Source organism: Temnothorax americanus, unplaced genomic scaffold (genome assembly GCF_048541705.1).
Source record: "Temnothorax americanus isolate GAGA-0224 unplaced genomic scaffold, ASM4854170v1 Scaffold7, whole genome shotgun sequence".
NCBI lineage: Eukaryota > Metazoa > Arthropoda > Insecta > Hymenoptera > Formicidae > Temnothorax > Temnothorax americanus.
This window is the reverse complement of record NW_027509792.1, coordinates 5,013,967-5,030,650: the sequence shown is the minus strand read 5'-3', so window position 1 is coordinate 5,030,650 and position 16,684 is coordinate 5,013,967. Positions and strand designations below refer to the sequence as shown.

The window sequence follows — 16,684 nt, the reverse complement described above, 5'->3', positions numbered from 1 at the left end:
GCGCGTGTCACGGTGATTTGCGGCGAACCAGTTACGAACAAATCGAAAGGTACACGTGTTAGGTCGGCGCTCAATGAGCCGCGACGTGCCGAATACATCGTACTCGCGGCCACGTCGCGTTTCTCGGGACTACCGGGGCTATCGATTTCCACGTTCCTTATGCACTTCCGTTCGGCGCGGCGCCCCGGCCCGGCGTCTATCGGCCGGTCTGGCTGTTCCTGTATTCGTCGCACGCGCGTCTCGCAACGACGCGACGGCACGTTGCACCTGCGGCGACGCACTCGCGCCCCGCATACCGCAGCATACACGCATAAGTACATACAGTCCGCGACTCGAGGCAAGGTCTCGGAGCGCGCGACAAACTGTCGCGCGTGAATGAAGGAACGATTATACCGGGAGTCGAAGGTAGGATAGGCGTCGTCAGAATGTAAAAAAAATGTTACGTGTCTGTCGAACAATGATCCATTTAAACTTTTATTATTCAAACTCTTCATCCCGAATTATCGAACAAAGTGATTTTTTTTACGCGCACACAGCACGATTACAATACACATATATAAGTACTAGGTATAATTATTCAACGCACATTTTATCCAAATAGCGTATCCCCGGCAGAGACCCCGGAGGAGGAAAATCACATCGCGCTCGCCAAACAATCAAACAACATTCGCCACTCGAACAATCGAACAATCGACGTCGCGATATTCGATCGTTAAGCTTTGATAAATACTCTGTTCTCTCGGTATCGCACGGTATTGCGGCCGTGAAATCATATTAGCCCGGCGCGGGGATACGCGACGCGAGGGTGAGCGCATATACGGGAGCGATCGTTTTGCAATCCCTATTGTGATAAACGGTCACTCCCCCGTGTTCCGCCGGTTCCGCGTTCATTTTGCGCGCGGACCTTTAAACCGTTTGTCACCAGACGCGCCGCTCGTCCTACGATCAGTCAACGCGCGTCGACCGCGTTTGTCGTCCCGCAAAAATCGTAGCGCATCGAGTGACATGAATATTCGTATCACGCCAAGGGAGGAAAATCGACTCGTTAAATAAATAACTCGTCGACAATATCGCGGGGAAAAACGAGCACTCGCGTCGCTCGTAAAGTTCTTTGTCCGTATAGTTCAGCCGCGGCGACAGTTCGAGGGATTTAAGTATTATAAAATCATGGAAGGCTATCTTTATGCGCATCGCCGGCCTTCCGCTACTTTTGTTAAAGGCGGCTGATGTCGGATCGCGGTATAGCGAGCGACAAGTAATGAGCTCACTGCTATATCTCGTCCCGCGTGAACGCATGTAAATGTGGGCATGAACTCAATTGTCTACACCCACGTGGGGTAACCTTCGCGATCCGTTGACCGTCTTCGCTCCGGCGCCGAGAGAGATGATTTTAGCGAATCGCGCGTTGTCCTCGTTTTCATCAGCGCGATTAATCCGCGACTCGAACTCTCGCACGTGACCGACAGACCGTGTGCTGTTCCTTGAAATCGACGCGAAACGATCGCGGTCGGGGTTTCCTCGTTCGGCATTCTCAGCGGTAAGATATACGCGTCTCTCGCCGTATTAAAGTTTGATTTCGATTATCGGCAGCTAAAAATACGACTCTGGCGATTCGATCTCTACCGCGACCTCGGGGAGGCATTTAATCGGAATTTTCCTTGTCGTCGCGACGATCAAATCCTCGCTGGTACGAAGCCTTCGAAAGTCGGGCGATAAATGCCGGCGATGTTCTCCGTAAACGAGTGTCCTCGTTTCGATTAATTCGCTCGATTTGTCGCGCGGCTCTCGGTCGTCGACTAGGAAGACTCTCGTCCGAAGAATTATCCGCACCCATTCCATTTATCGGCGAATTATCCGACTTTCCCGAACATTGTCAGCAGATGTTACCGAAATAGCGCGAATCGATCGTGTTCGCGCTCGAAACACGTGTGCGAGGGGAACGAGTCGCGTTTCGATAAAACCGTATCCCTCCATGGTTTTATCGATGGTTCACCGATCGCGAGAGAGAAAATCCAGCGGCTTAATTAAGCGTCGGCTCCTCATTGTTCGGCCGCGCCGATTAATGAAACGGTGGCTCGACGAAACGAACGATAAAGGAAAATAAAAAGGTAATGGCGAAGCGTTTATTGGCTATCATTGGACAGCAATGGATGCATGCGCTCGCTCCCCCGGTTGACGAAAATGTTCCATTAGTCTGTCGGGCCGAGCCTAAACAGACGCGTCGAATGTCCGATAGCGAGAACGAGCGTGCACAATCATCAGCTGGCGTCTGATTGTTATAGCGTTCACTGATCAATATACAGTAGGTACGCCTTTCTGTTTGATCGCATCGTATTTAGCCGTATTTTATTTTATTTTATGCATCATTGATCTTTTGAACGCTACCTTTTCTTTAGACAAAATGTGTAATTAAAAAAAAAATATTTGCCGAATTATTTTATTGCAATATGTGTTACGCGCAATACACTGTTAAATTAAAGGATGAAATTTTTCACCAATATTTTGAGTAAAATAAAATTTTTTATTATTTTTAACTCCATTTATTATTTTGACATAAAACAGTATTATTACATATTAGTATACGTAATCCATTGATTAGTATACGTAAAATAATTAAATTTATATACTGTTAAAATCAGCGTCAAGTGACACTCAATTTGTGTAATTTTTAACCAACTCCATTGGTTAAATTAACATTGCTAGATTTAGTTAATTAAGTTAATATTGTTTTAGTTAAATCAATGACATATTAAGTAGGAGTGACCTATATGATTAAAAATAGCTTAAATTGGGTATAATTTGACATTACGAATTTAACAATGTGATTTAGTCATTTTATACGTAAACTATAAAATATTCAATGTACGTTTTTTAATATGCCAAACGACGCGGTGACGAAAGATCATCCGTTTATTTCAATTTGAAGCGAGAGAAAGGAAAGCGTTCGATCTCGTGACATTTTAAGGGAGCTCGGGAGCTCAACTTGTGACGATCTCGTTTCACCAACGCGTGTCCCCGTTTTAGCAATCGGGATTTTACATCCAGATCATTCGCATGCGTTAATTACTACGACACCGACATCGTTCGATGACTATCGCGACGATCGTGACTCGCGAATTGAATAACGAACGTTGGCTTGACCTGTTGCAGGCGTAGCAGCATGGTATGGTACCAGTGACTGAGAACTCCCCCGAAACATGAAGAAGCATCCTCACATCCTCACGTGCGTCCTACTCCTGCTGCCACTGACGTTGGGCCTCAGCCTGCAGGAGGACGACCTGGTCTTCGACGATGTCGGCGAGGACAACGGCAACGACAACGTACCCCTCGGGCCCGTCCTGATAAATCATCATACGTCCCGCGGTCGATCCGATCGTTACGAGCACGGATCGCCGTCTCGTGATGGCAGGAGGCACGCCTCTCGAGTCGAAAGGGCATGGGGCGTGCCGGACTCTGTCGTCCCGGTCGGCCACGTCTTCAGGATGAAAATACCGCGGCAGGCTTTTTCGGGAAGCGTAGATTTTTACGAGGTAAGTTCGGCCGGCGGCGAGACTTATTTCCTTCGGCCACGAACTTGGGACGTGATCGGAAGACCTACCGGTTTTGCACTACGAGTCCCCGATGAGAAAAATATCCGTACGTTGTACGTTACTTGAATTTTAAATTGAATTAAATCTCGGAAAGTGGTCATCCGCAAAAAGATTCTCGCATCAATCTTGAAACTTTTAAATCCTGCAAATATAAAAAAACCGCTTTTAACGTTTGATAAGCGAATATACGTTTTTCTAAGTGTCTATTAGCGAATTACGCGCGAGCGAGCGTCTTGTTGAAAGATCTTTTGTATGAGGACTGGAAAAAAATCTCCTTTAAGTACACCATACTCGTATCCAGTGTTCGTCGAAGATAAAAGCCGCGTCGGATTTAGACCGCTCGAGAGCGTCCTTCTTTCGTATTTATCGAACCTCGTAGCGCCGTCAAGTATCAGCGATCCCCGCCGCTGCTTGAACGCCATTGATTTGCTTGTCCTCACATCTGTCATTTTCTTCCCTCTCGAGCCCCTGCCGGCGCGTCGTCTCTCGTTGAATCCATATTTGCGATTCAATTTGCTCCCCGCCGTCTCTGCCGGCAAATCTCACGGCCGGAAATCCTTCTTAGGTTGAATGGCCCTAGTCTTCCCTTTTGTCCTCGAAATTATTCTGGCAACGGGACACGCTCGGTTCCATTTGTGCGAAGGCGATTCAAAAGTTTGCGCGATAAGACGGCGTGAATAATTAACCACTCGGTAGGAATAGCAGCTAGGAATATGATTATTTATACGCTGAAAATGCATTAGGTTCACGAGACCGCGGATCGCGATCGTTTCCCGCGATGGATGCACTGGGACGATGCCGCTTCCACTCTCCTGGGCGTGCCGTCGAAAAAGGACATGGGCAATTATCACCTGAGCGTCACGGCTGTCGGCAAGCACCGCGACATCGCCAAGGATCAATTCGTCGTGCAAGTTATAGCTGAGAAGCTGGAAGAGCTCAAGCATAAGGACGGCAAGGTGAGTTATAACGATAAAACGTTAACTCGGCGTAACGAGAACGCGAACAACGAACCGGCGAGAGAATCGTTAGCTGCGAAAACACACCGCTGGCATGGTTTCAAGTTTCTTATCCAAGTCGAACAACAGGTCCCTCCCGTTGTACGTGCTTTCCATTCACCAATGATTAATAGAACTTAAAAGTAAAAAGACATAAACAAAGGGATGAGCATTTGGGTGAACGCTCCGCGCGTGCGTTTAAATTGTCAGCGAAAAACGTTGTGACTGTGTCGTTCGCTGATACAAAGTAAAATAAAATAACGCTTGAGGAACTTGGTATCGAGCGAAACAGAGCGAAAAAAAATCTATCTACTTCCGGATGCTGTATATCTTGCAGCCCGTAATTTAGTCGCGCGCGATAAAATTTGCGTTTGATGAATTTATAGTGGAATTCCGAGCGGTCGTCGACATAAATCTGTCGGAACGGGACGGTCTCCCGTTGCAATCGTATCGTCAATGTTGCGTTTAAATGTCGTAAAGAAATTACTCCCGCGGACGTTAACTGATTGACGCCAATTGATGTTGCTGGCGTGCGTAACGCGTTGCCTCGCGCAGTTACACATACCGCGCGGTTTGGTCGGCGACCCCGATCTCGTAAAATTTCGCGTGCTGGTAGGCGTAAACGGAAAGTTGACGGCTGACGTGAAATAGCACGATTCTAATTGCAGACGCATTGCGACGACGGAGAGGACCAGACAATCCTTGCAATTTTACTGGACGCGCGGATGGATCAACTCTCGCCTACCGTCAGGGTGAATGCCATCGAAAACCTCGCGGGATTTCTGGGAATGCACACGGTATTGATTCCATCGTGCCATTTGAAATTAATCGTTTAATTCCTGTTGCGTCCCTTTATACGAAACGACACGATTTATACTCCAGAGAGTCGTATTTATTGCATTTATTGTAAGAAACCCGATAAAAAGAGTATTCAACTCGCTGTTGTATTGAGTTTCTTCTGTCTTTCAAGATACGAGTATCTATCATATGATTTTTATTTTTAACGTTTCTTAGAGCGCATTCTCGATGCATTCTCAAAGCATTAAGGATGCCACCGCGCTGGATTCTTCCGTCATCTTTACCGGACCCGGGAACGTTAGGCATCATAAAAACAAAGAGAGTCATTTGACTACCATCCAATGGCAGGTGAGACTCGAAATATCTGATTAATCGTTCTTAACAGTTACTTAATATATGCAGGTATAAAGATACATAATCGCAACATTTTACGTATTCTTTGTTATCAGTTTTTGCGATATCTCATTTTTTTGAAACCTCGTCGAGCAAGAGAAAAGTCGGATGTATATCTACGCTCGTTCGTAGGTTGGCTGCGACGGTCACTTATGGAAGCATCAAACAGAGTTAGTGAAACAGTTACGCGAGCAGGCGAAAGACGGTACTCTAGCGGAAGTTCTGCAGCTTCCTGTGATATCGTGGCGCGTTAGAACAGATTTGAACTCCTTCCTGAGAAACAGACGGGAAGCCGGCTCCGGCGACTACGGCGATTCGGACGACTACGGCGGTTACGATGATTACGATGGCGATTACGACGAGGAAGACGAGGAAGAAGATAACGAGGACTCCCGAGTACCGCCGACTTTCATGCCGGACTTGAAACACCCACACCGGCATCATCACGGCGAGGAGACGATCGATTGGAAGGTGAGTTGCAATAATGTCAAATCACGAGCGCGCTATTTTTAACGAAAATCGCATAAGATATGCAGAAATAATCGCAACGATCGAGTATTTTTCATTTATGTTGTTCGTTTCAGGGCGAAGACATCGATGAAGAAGAGATAATACCGAGAATGAGTCAAAGTGAATTAGAAAATAATAAAAATACATCTACGGTAAGTGGTTTTATGGAATCAAATGCGACTGCGATTGATTTCCTTTGGTCAACGTTTAAATTCGGAATACCGTGATTCTACAACGGTTTTCGTTAAGTTCCTATTTCTGCGCTCCTCATTCGCCATTTGCCATACCGCTTGCGGGAGAATTGTTGCTTAAAGAATTTAGAATAGAGCTATAGTGGGTATTGTGTATTTTAACGCTAGCCTCTTTTTTCACAAACTGTATACTCCGTCCATGCAGACGTGCGTTATAAAGTGTGCTGTACAGATTGCGCCGTGAAAGTCTCTCCGCAAACAAAAGCCTGATACTTAGTTCTCTACTTTTACAACTTCTTCGTCACTTTGAACGTAACTAACCACTCGTTTTTCGTGCCATACATCGCATCTACTAACGATTTCGCAGACAAGAACCACTGAACTTACTACATCATCACCATCAACAACTACAACTACCCCCACCACCACCACGACGACAACTACAACCACCACCCAAGCCGCGCCAACGACCGTAACTTCTACTAGTAGCACCACAACGACCGTCACATCAGCCGATATAACAGCAACAGCTAGTATCTCCACTGCTGTAGCCCCATCGATAGAGTCTCCGCGATCGGAGACCACGGATGAGGAATCGTCGACGGAGAGAACGAGACCCGTGGAATCCGCCGAACCCGTTACTGTTTTACCAACCATTCCTTCGGACATCACCACGACCCCTCTTCCCGTAACCACTCTGCCGCCTTTTAGCACGTCGGCCATCCAGACTAGTATCTCTGACAAAATCGAAACGGAGATCGTCATTGGTATTACTAATGTTACGACGGAAGAGGTAATGCTTACGTGCTTTAGCGCTTCTCTCATTTGTATAATAGTTCACGCTATACACACCAACCTCCTCGTGCGCTACATCGTGCCGATTTGTCGCTTCGCCGAAAATTGTTATCCTGATCAAAATCATCGTTCGTTCTTAACGGCGCGTTAACAGCGGCTTAAAATTTCTACTGTCATTACGCAAATTTCTTTATCACATTGAATTACTATTCCACTCTTCTCGATACTATGATTCGCCATGCATTTTGACGTACGATCTTTTCTCGTCCAGCCGGAACAAACTACAACTTCCACGAGGGAACCGACTATTGTACCAACATTGAATATTATCAATGCTATGGACATTGGCACCACCACTCCTTCACCTGCAGTCGTAACGAATGTTAGCGCCTCTATTCTCACGCCTGCAGTCGTAACGAATGACACAACTACGACTACGATGACGATGCCGTCAACACCGGATCTTCGCACAACGACGTTGAACACAACACCGTCCACTACCAGCACGACCACGACTACTACCACGACCACGACTAGTACCGCGGCACCTACAACCACCACAACAACGACGACAGCTCGGATTCCCACGGAGAGTATCGAATATGGCCAAGTCAACTCCCCACCGACACGCGACAGGAGATTAAAAAAGATACCGGTGACTGCCGGCAAACCGTTGAGCTATGTTATACCGGCCAATACCTTCATCGATGTCGAAGATGGCGATACGAGGCACCTGAAGCTGAGCTTGTACTGGCAAGGTGTACCGATCAAAACAACTCACTGGCTCCAGTTCAATCATCATACCCAGGAGGTCTATGGATTGTGAGTTCGTGCGAGATCTTTCATAATATTTATTTCTTGGATAAAGCAGATACATTTTATTCAACAAACTCTTTTTCAACAGGCCTCTTGAAAACGATATATCAACCTGGAATTACGAATTGGTTGCCGTGGATAGTGAAGGCGCTAACGTCTCCGACGATCTCGACATTCACGTTCAACAACACAAGCTGAGTCGTAGCGTCAATCACGAATTCAACATTTACTTGAGAATTGACAAACGAAACGAATTTCCAACTGATGTTGACTGGGAACTCAAGGTGCGTATTGACTGTTTTTTTTGTTTCTCGTTGATTTCTAATTGTCTTTTGATTACAGGTGATCCGAAGCTTGGCTGAACTTTACGGAGACAGCGACACTCAACATATCACGGTTCGTTCCATTGATATCAACACCGATCGTGAGCAAGCCATTTTCACATGGACTAACGATAGTCTTCCAAGAAGCAGCGAGTGTCCGAGAGAACATATAAACAGATTATTGCGCGTAAGTAATTACTATACCATCTCTACCTTTTAGAACAAATTATACAGGTTTTAAAAATGATGTTTATGCATTATTAGGTGCTCGTCGACAGTGATGGAGATCCGTCGTCTTCTCTAAAAGCAGTTCTTGCTCCAGAAATTAGGGTAAAACGTGTCGTGTATAAAGGAATTGGACAATGTGAAGATATGAAACGACCCGAGGTACCGAAAGTTTCTACCGAAGAGCCGAAAGTTAATCTCCCGCCGGTACCGAGAAATCAAGTCGATCTTGTTAACGCGACAGTTGGCCAATTGCTCGTGTTTAAAGTGCCAGAAGTATGTGTTCTATTCCTTATTCATTTTTATCGATGCCAACAATATTATGAATAATTGTCTTGTATTATTTTTGCAGGATACATTCTTTGATGCCGAGGATGGATCGTCGCGAAACATGAAGATGTCACTTTTGACCATCGATCGAAGACCTATTCCATCTCACGAGTGGCTGCAGTTTGATAGCAAGAATCAGGAATTTTATGGCGTGCCAATGAGTACTCATATTGGTCGCAAGGAATATCAGTTGGTTGTCACTGATAAAGAAGGTAAAATAATGTATATTTTATTTTCTAAGATAGAGATAAAATGTATTTATAACAATTTAATAATTGAAAATTTCATATTCTGTAGGTGCAAGCGCCACAGATGGATTGGTCGTTGTCGTTCATCCGGCACCTTTCATGTCACACACGGTGGAGTTTTCAATGACGCTGGATATTCCTTACGATTCCTTCGCACATTCTGCGCTTCAGAAGCGTAATTTTATTGAGAAATTGCGCGATCTTTACGGGGACAGAGATACGAATGCTATCTTGCTGCACAACATCTCGAATGGCAGTACCGTCATCACGTGGTACAACAGAACTCTACCTACGACGTATTGCGCTCACGAGGAGGTCAATAGGCTGCGATCCGTGCTTGTGAAGAGCGATAATGATCGGCGTTCCGTGACGGACGAGGTATTGGACGTGATGGGTCTGAAGTTCCCGGTGAAGCAGATCACGGTGATCCCGATGGGTATCTGCCTCGGTGAATTAACGGGCGTTCACTCGCCGGACAGTCATGTACCACCCGTGGATGATTCCACATCTGTCGGAGCGTTCCATGACGATTACCTTCTCACCTTCGTCCTGCCTGCGATTATTATCGCCGCTATGCTCATCCTGGCGGGAATAATCGCGTGCGTGCTACACAAACGAAGACGCAGTGGAAAGATGAGCGTCAGTGAACAAGATGACGAGCGACAGAGTTTCCGGAGCAAGGGAATTCCCGTGATTTTCCAGGACGAGCTGGACGAGAAACCGGATCCCGGTAACGATTATTTATCAGTATATTAACGGATATATATTAATTGGGCGATATATCGGTCTCTCGCTGACACATTGCGTGTTTTTAGGCAATAAGTCACCCGTCATTCTGAAGGAGGAAAAGCCACCTCTTCCACCGCCCGAATATCAGAAAGCCGAGGATGGCGCCGACGTGCCGATGCTGGCGAAGGAGAACTCCGAGGAGCCGTACCAACCGCCGCCACCGTTCGCCACGAATCGCGACACCAATCGGCAAAATCGTCCTAAACCCACTCCAACGTACAGGAAACCGCCCCCCTACGTGCCTCCCTAACAAAATACGGTGCACTCGCCTACGCGTAAATATATGCTAGCAATGCTCGGAGACTCACCGATACACAAGCAAAACCAAATTAATTATAAAAAGCAATCTCGAATTGGCGACGACGACGACGACGACGATCGTGGGACTCTGAACGTTTATAGCGACGTTTGAACGAAGGCCCTTCTTCTCCATTCACCCGGTATGAGACAATATACTGCTTTGCGAGGCGTGAATGGAAGATTCTTCCGCGAGAACATTCTCCGAATCCGCGCGCGTTTTTACTTATTTTATATATGTATCAGCAACGGCACGTTTCACCATCGATTTAACGAAAAAAGAGAAAAAAAATATTCCACAGTCGATATTCGATCGACGTATACTCTCTTTCTCAATCATCTATATTTCACGCGAAAGAAAAAGGAAAGATTTTCTAGGAAGTATGGGAATACAAATCACGTGTTGCCTTTCGTAAAGAATTCAATTGTAGGGAAGGATCCACTGCTCCGAACTCGATACGCGAATTTAGTTTAGATCGTTGTAGAACCGAGACGGCGGTAGGGAATAAACGTACATTATTCGACTCTATAGCATTCGAGACAGCAACGATACTCATAAATATTTCAATAATCAGTGCCATTTATTAAGCAATAAGGGTATCCGACTGTGAATAACAGCGCGTACGTATAATTAATATGGTTCTACGGATTTATCGCAATTACTGTTTACAGAGAGTCTCCAAGTAACAAGAACGACGGACTTAACGAAATATATTACGCACCTATAACGTATAACACTGCCAGAACGACAAATGCATGGTGTGTCGCCAAGCGAAACAGTTTAAAGATATATATACGTATATATAATATATTTGATATATAATATTTTATATATACCAAATATAATATATATTAAATATTAATACATATAATATAACCTTATATTAAATATAATATTATCTGTTGTATATATATATAATGTTATATATTCCAGGTTCTTTTCTAAACCCTCCATTTAGGATAATTCGTTGCGAAATAAATGAAACGGATTTAAATGTTACTCTCGTGAGCAGATAAACTAGTTCGCTTGGCGATCGCTATTAGTTAAGGAGAAAATATCAGAGAATTGAAACGTTTTTTGAGACATTTAAAGGAACGATTATGATACATGCAATGCCATTGCAAAGTGACAGCAAATGCTTCCATTGGCACAGTAGGCCATGCAGATAACTTATCTAAGATAAGAAAAACTAATGATAGGTAATATATACAAATATAAATATATATATATAAATATGTATATTAATACCTATTTGCCGTTCGATAGACGTCAGTCTGCAGTTATTTGGACAGTGTAATTTAAATACTGCCAGACCAATCAAGTTGTTAGCATTTACTTTTTGCTACGAAGGAGACCCACTGTTTGTTTCACGCACAATCCGACGTTTCGCAATTTTTACGACTTAACAGCCGCAATAACTTTTTTTATATTTTTTATTTCAGACCCGCGAATGGTTCACGAATGCGTACGTGAGAGTTTAGCATCGAAGGCTTAACTCAGGATGAAAATAAAAGTAGAAAAACATGGATGCGCACGTTACTGCACAGCGACGAGACTATTTAATTTAGACTTTTACATAGTTACCAAGCCAAAAAATAATTAATATTTAAAAAGGGAAGGAAGAGGTAAGAAACGTATATTTGTAACCGCGGAAAAGAAAACCTAAGAAACGCGTGGCTCGCACTCTTTAGGGCGCATTTTTTTACAATGATTTTTGTAATTTTTTAACCGCCGTGTTGCTAGACGCATACACGCGCACACGAGACACACACGCACACATACGTGCACGCACTATCTCTCATCATTTGGTGCGGCGAAAGAGTGCGGGGTGTGGTACGGATACGTACGCAGCCGTTTCTTCGATACTTCGATAATTTCCTGATATTTTTGAAAAGGAAATACGAGAAACGAGTAAAAAAAAAAAAAGAAAGAAAGAAATTTCATATGCGTCCCGAATTTTCGCCGGGGCTCCGTTCGCCCGTCCGTCATCCGGGACGACGACGTGCGGAGCGACGAGTTCGCGGGCGCGCCTATATACTGGTGTGAATGCTGACGATTAATACGTATGTAAGATAATAACGAGGATGTTTTTCGTATGTGCAAGCTATAAATCACGATATAATATTACGACTAATTAATTCGTGTCATTGTATAACGTAGAGGATTTAAGTGCATGGCAAGGGAAGCCGCGTGATACGCGACTCGCGCTGCGACTCTTCGTTTGCTTTCGCGCGCGGATGTATCGAAATTGGCCACGATTTATCTCTATAATCCTGAAGAAGCGCTCTTGTGTGACTAAACATAAAATGGTCTCGCGCTCGCGAGAAGGGTCACGGGAAGGATCATCGGCCGCGGTCGCGTGTCAGGGACTTTCCTCGCGCGTATACCCTTCTTCATATCGCTCGCGTCTTGTTTATCGCAGAATTCTATGAGAAGAGACTAGGAAGAGAGATCGCGATTGTCGCCCGTACGCGATTGCTTTCATATCGTGAATCAATATGTGTAAGTATGTTTTCTTATATTATTTTTATAATGTACGAATAAAGATCTTCTGTGTTAAATTTTTACGCTAAGACTTGAATGCAACGCAATCAACGCTGCCGCAAAGTGGGATTTATCTTTACGATTGTGATGTAAGATGTGTGCGCGATTCTCGTTGGAAGAATAAATACAAATCCGCGCGCGCGCGCGCGCGGAGAGGATATTAAAATTAACGTCCGTACGTCAATCTTTGTTCGTACGCTTAAATCAAAATTCGCATTCGCTGACGGACCACGCTGGGGTCTTATTTATTGTTTCAGGCGAGATCCGCACAAAATAACGATGCCGCGGCCGGCGGAGGAGTAACGTAGGGTACGGTATTTGAGAGTGTCGATGGATCCGAACCAAGAGTTTGCGATGCGTCACAAAACGGACGGAATCGTTCCGTTTGTGATCTGCGGTAAACAAGCACAAGTCCATATCACGCTTCTAATCCATATCATCGCTCTGTCGTTGCGTATCCCCTAAAGCGCTGCAACTTGCGTTACTGTGAAAATGATGGTAATGTGTATAAATAGGCATGTACGATATTTATAAGATTAGGAGACAACGTGTGAGGGGGAACTCTCCGCGAGGAGAATGGGATGAAACTTCACAAATAGCATACGCTCGCTTGCGGCGACTCTCTTTTCTGGCCTGTGTGAGAATGGATCGAAAGTATTTTATAATCGCGTATATGAAAGAGGAGGGGGGAGGGACGGCAAATTGCGTAACGCTAATTGCGACCTGTGACTTTCGGCCGCTTTCTGAGGGGGAAAATCGGGCTAACGCGGGCACGACGTGAAAAAGTTCCATTACAGAGAAAAAAAAAGAACCTATCTCACATCGCTTATACGAACATGTTGTATACATAGCTATATACATATACACGCATTTATGTTGTTTCGTTTCGAGTTACGCTTTAGACCGTCTGCAATTTAATTCTCTGATTCGAAGAAAAGGAGAGATAAGTTTCTGCATGAAGATAGATATTTTAAAGCGTCACTCGAAATGAAATAGCGTAATTGTACATTATATACACATAATATACACTTAAAAGTATTACCAACGGGAATTTTCAGATTATTTTTATTCGCTGTGAAAAAGAAAACTCTTCGATATATTATACATCGGAAAATATATTTGCGTTGGCGTACTCGCGAGATAGCGAGGCCGGAACATCTTTCGTACGAACGCGTTTCTCCGTTGGTTAACGAAGCCATCGATATTTATCTTCTAAGTTTCTCGCTAAGTGACATATCTCGAGGGGAAGGAAACGGAAAAACCAAAATCCGTGAAAATATCGGCATATCGGACCGAGCCCACGCTTCGGGATGGATTTATCTCGAGACCATGTAATGGTACGGCTCGTCGGATAATAAATGGTAAAAAAAATTATATTGAATTAATATACATATACCAGATATCTCGCTGAGACTAGTATACTGACAAAGAAACACGTGTAAAGTTAAGAGTTAATAAAACCATTTTAGAGTACTGCGTGACTCGTCTTTGCGCTCATTCTTCGAGAGTGAGTCGTGATTAGGAACGTCATCTCCGAACATCCCACAGCTACATCAGTTAAGCAGTTAGTCACGCGACGAAAGTTAATCTTGCTGATTAATCACGTATCCAACAACTTCGATTAATAGCCTTCGATTAGGTTTAAATCTCCTTTTGAGTAATTCTTACTTATTTTATGTATATAATTATTATCACGTACGATATATACGATTGTTGCGTAAAAAAGATTAAATTGAGTTATATAAAGTGCAACAAATTTAAATTTATAATACATTTTACATTTGAAGTCATGGAATTTAAATTCAGCGCTTGGAAAATAACTCCTTTATAGCTTTCGTAAAAATTGAGCCAGTTAAGAGGAAGCCAAGCATGTAAGCGACTAGGTATCTTGCAGATTAGATTGCAAAAAAGCGCATTAAATGTGATGTAACTCGAAAACTCGAATTCCCATGGTTATATAAGATTTTCAAGACCGCGGCACGATACGATTCTCTATTCGTCCCACGCGTCGGTATTCCGCGTTGACATGCAAAGTAGTTTACGTCGCTGACTTGCATTATGCGAGGAAATAAGTACACCTCTCACATTGATTGTTTTAGGCAAGGTTGTGTCGTCTTACAACAGAAGAACGATAAGAGAGCTTAAGACAGCTTTATGAATTTTTTCGGCATGCATCAGTATTAAGTAAGCTGATATATATCTTGTTTGTTCAGAGGTGAATAGTAAGTAGAATGTATTATCGTTCCGTTTATTTTCTTATCTTTCGAGCACAAGTCACGTCCTAAATTTATATATATATTTTTTTTTTCAAATATAAAAAAAATTGGAACCATTGTAAGTGCATATCTGACAAAAACACATTTTAATTATTGCGATCGTCGCCTTCATTTTATTACATGTTTTCCATTGCATGTCTATGTGAAAGATTTAAAATTGGAATCTCGTGACGATCTCTCATACCGGAAGGAAATCGTCGCAATTCACTGCGTTTCAAGGATTGATCGAATCGAAAAGATAAAATGCTGCCGTGTCGAGTGTTTTCGAGATATCTTGGTGCACGTCTGCGAGTAAGCAATAGAAAATCTAACAAAATTAATTTACATACGAAGAAGGACATCTCTCGAGCAGCCGAGCTAAGCGTATTGATATTCAACTACAGAATCCACTGAGAATTAATTTTTATTGAAGGTGGGAGCTCTCTTTACTTACGCAATAAAGACGAAATGATGACGCTTGTAGAACGTTTCGTGACGTAACGTTGCCGGAACAACGTTATCCGTGAGTGATGAAGGAAGTCGTGTGTGCCTTTCGAGCGATTAGATTGCTCATCGTTTGTAAACGCGAAGGAAGTAAATGTAAGTAAACATCGCTTCTTCGAGGAGATGATAGCGATCTAATCTTGTTGTTACAACTCCACACTCCACATTAGCTAAACATATCTTCTCTGCAACAGCATTAAATATAAATACAAGCGACAAGAATTGCCGTTACACTTGTTCTCGTGCCGAATCAGATTTCGCGATAAAAATTAGAAGATACATTTCTTCGAAGAAGCCGTTATTACAAAGACCGCATATACATATTTTATTAAATTATCATTAGGCACGAATTTTTTACCTGAAAGTGACAAAATCAGAGTAAAGATTTATCCTATTTGTGTCGAGTAAAATTAAAGGTAAAATTGATGTAGTAATTTTAATGTAATTTTTAACTTTCGCAAAACTGAGAGCCGCGTGCAAGTATGTTTCATTTTCAGATCAAAACTTTTTAACATTCAAACATTTATTTTGATGACTTTAAAATCAATTTATTGTTAGATAGCTGCACTAATTATAAATACAAATCATAAAGTCATTTATAAAATACGAATCGTAAAGTTATCTAGCCTTCTTAAATATAAATATATTCACAAAATGACATAAAATTACAGCGGCAGCTAACTATTTTAAATGAAGATCTTAAAATGACACAAAAATTATATCAGCAGAGCTGCGATTGTGTAAGTTAATTACCAGTACAATGTCGTAACCGACTTGATTCAAGGTATTCCCGGAGATTTTCGAACTTCATCCAAGAAATCGAATTACGCCCAGGAAAACAACAGAGATCTCTCGTACCAACGTAATCAAAAGAGATTTATTATTTATTATTTGATGGCGAAATGAATCTTGCGAAAAAAAACACGGTATGAATAAGACATTAGACATCCCAGTTATTATTTATCGATCATCGATCCGTCGGCGTCGCATGCGCCGCTACATGCACGTGTGCACGCGTGGCGGGCGCGCACGTGTAAATATTTACCGGCGCATGCGCGGCTGTCGCTCGCGCGCGGTCAC

The 16,684-nt window shown here is 43.3% G+C and overlaps 1 protein-coding gene and 1 long non-coding RNA gene across 5 annotated transcripts in view; one reads left to right on the top strand and one right to left on the bottom strand.

Moving 5' to 3' along the window:
- The window catches only part of LOC143906183 (uncharacterized), a 59,476-nt gene extending 45,158 nt beyond the window's left edge, over positions 1–14,318 (top strand). For 2 of the 4 annotated variants that reach the window (XM_077422059.1, XM_077422058.1), the window contains exons 2-15: positions 3,151–3,530; positions 4,334–4,546; positions 5,254–5,382; positions 5,600–5,731; positions 5,909–6,247; positions 6,361–6,438; positions 6,845–7,270; positions 7,544–8,094; positions 8,177–8,372; positions 8,431–8,598; positions 8,676–8,912; positions 8,989–9,178; positions 9,264–9,944; positions 10,030–14,318. In XM_077422059.1, the coding sequence (XP_077278185.1) occupies positions 3,198–3,530; positions 4,334–4,546; positions 5,254–5,382; positions 5,600–5,731; positions 5,909–6,247; positions 6,361–6,438; positions 6,845–7,270; positions 7,544–8,094; positions 8,177–8,372; positions 8,431–8,598; positions 8,676–8,912; positions 8,989–9,178; positions 9,264–9,944; positions 10,030–10,253 (3,897 nt within the window). In that variant the 5' untranslated portion in view covers positions 3,151–3,197 and the 3' untranslated portion in view covers positions 10,254–14,318. The remainder of the gene's footprint in view (positions 1–3,150; positions 3,531–4,333; positions 4,547–5,253; positions 5,383–5,599; positions 5,732–5,908; positions 6,248–6,360; positions 6,439–6,844; positions 7,271–7,543; positions 8,095–8,176; positions 8,373–8,430; positions 8,599–8,675; positions 8,913–8,988; positions 9,179–9,263; positions 9,945–10,029) is intronic. The other 2 variants (XR_013259459.1, XM_077422060.1) reach the window with 2 other exon arrangements.
- LOC143906189 (uncharacterized) lies at positions 3,526–16,674 on the bottom strand. The gene is made up of 3 exons (XR_013259460.1): positions 16,650–16,674; positions 15,555–16,512; positions 3,526–3,732 (listed from the first exon to the last, which is right to left on the bottom strand). It is a non-coding gene; the product is annotated as an uncharacterized LOC143906189 (long non-coding RNA).
- Between the last annotated feature and the right edge of the window lie 10 nt (positions 16,675–16,684).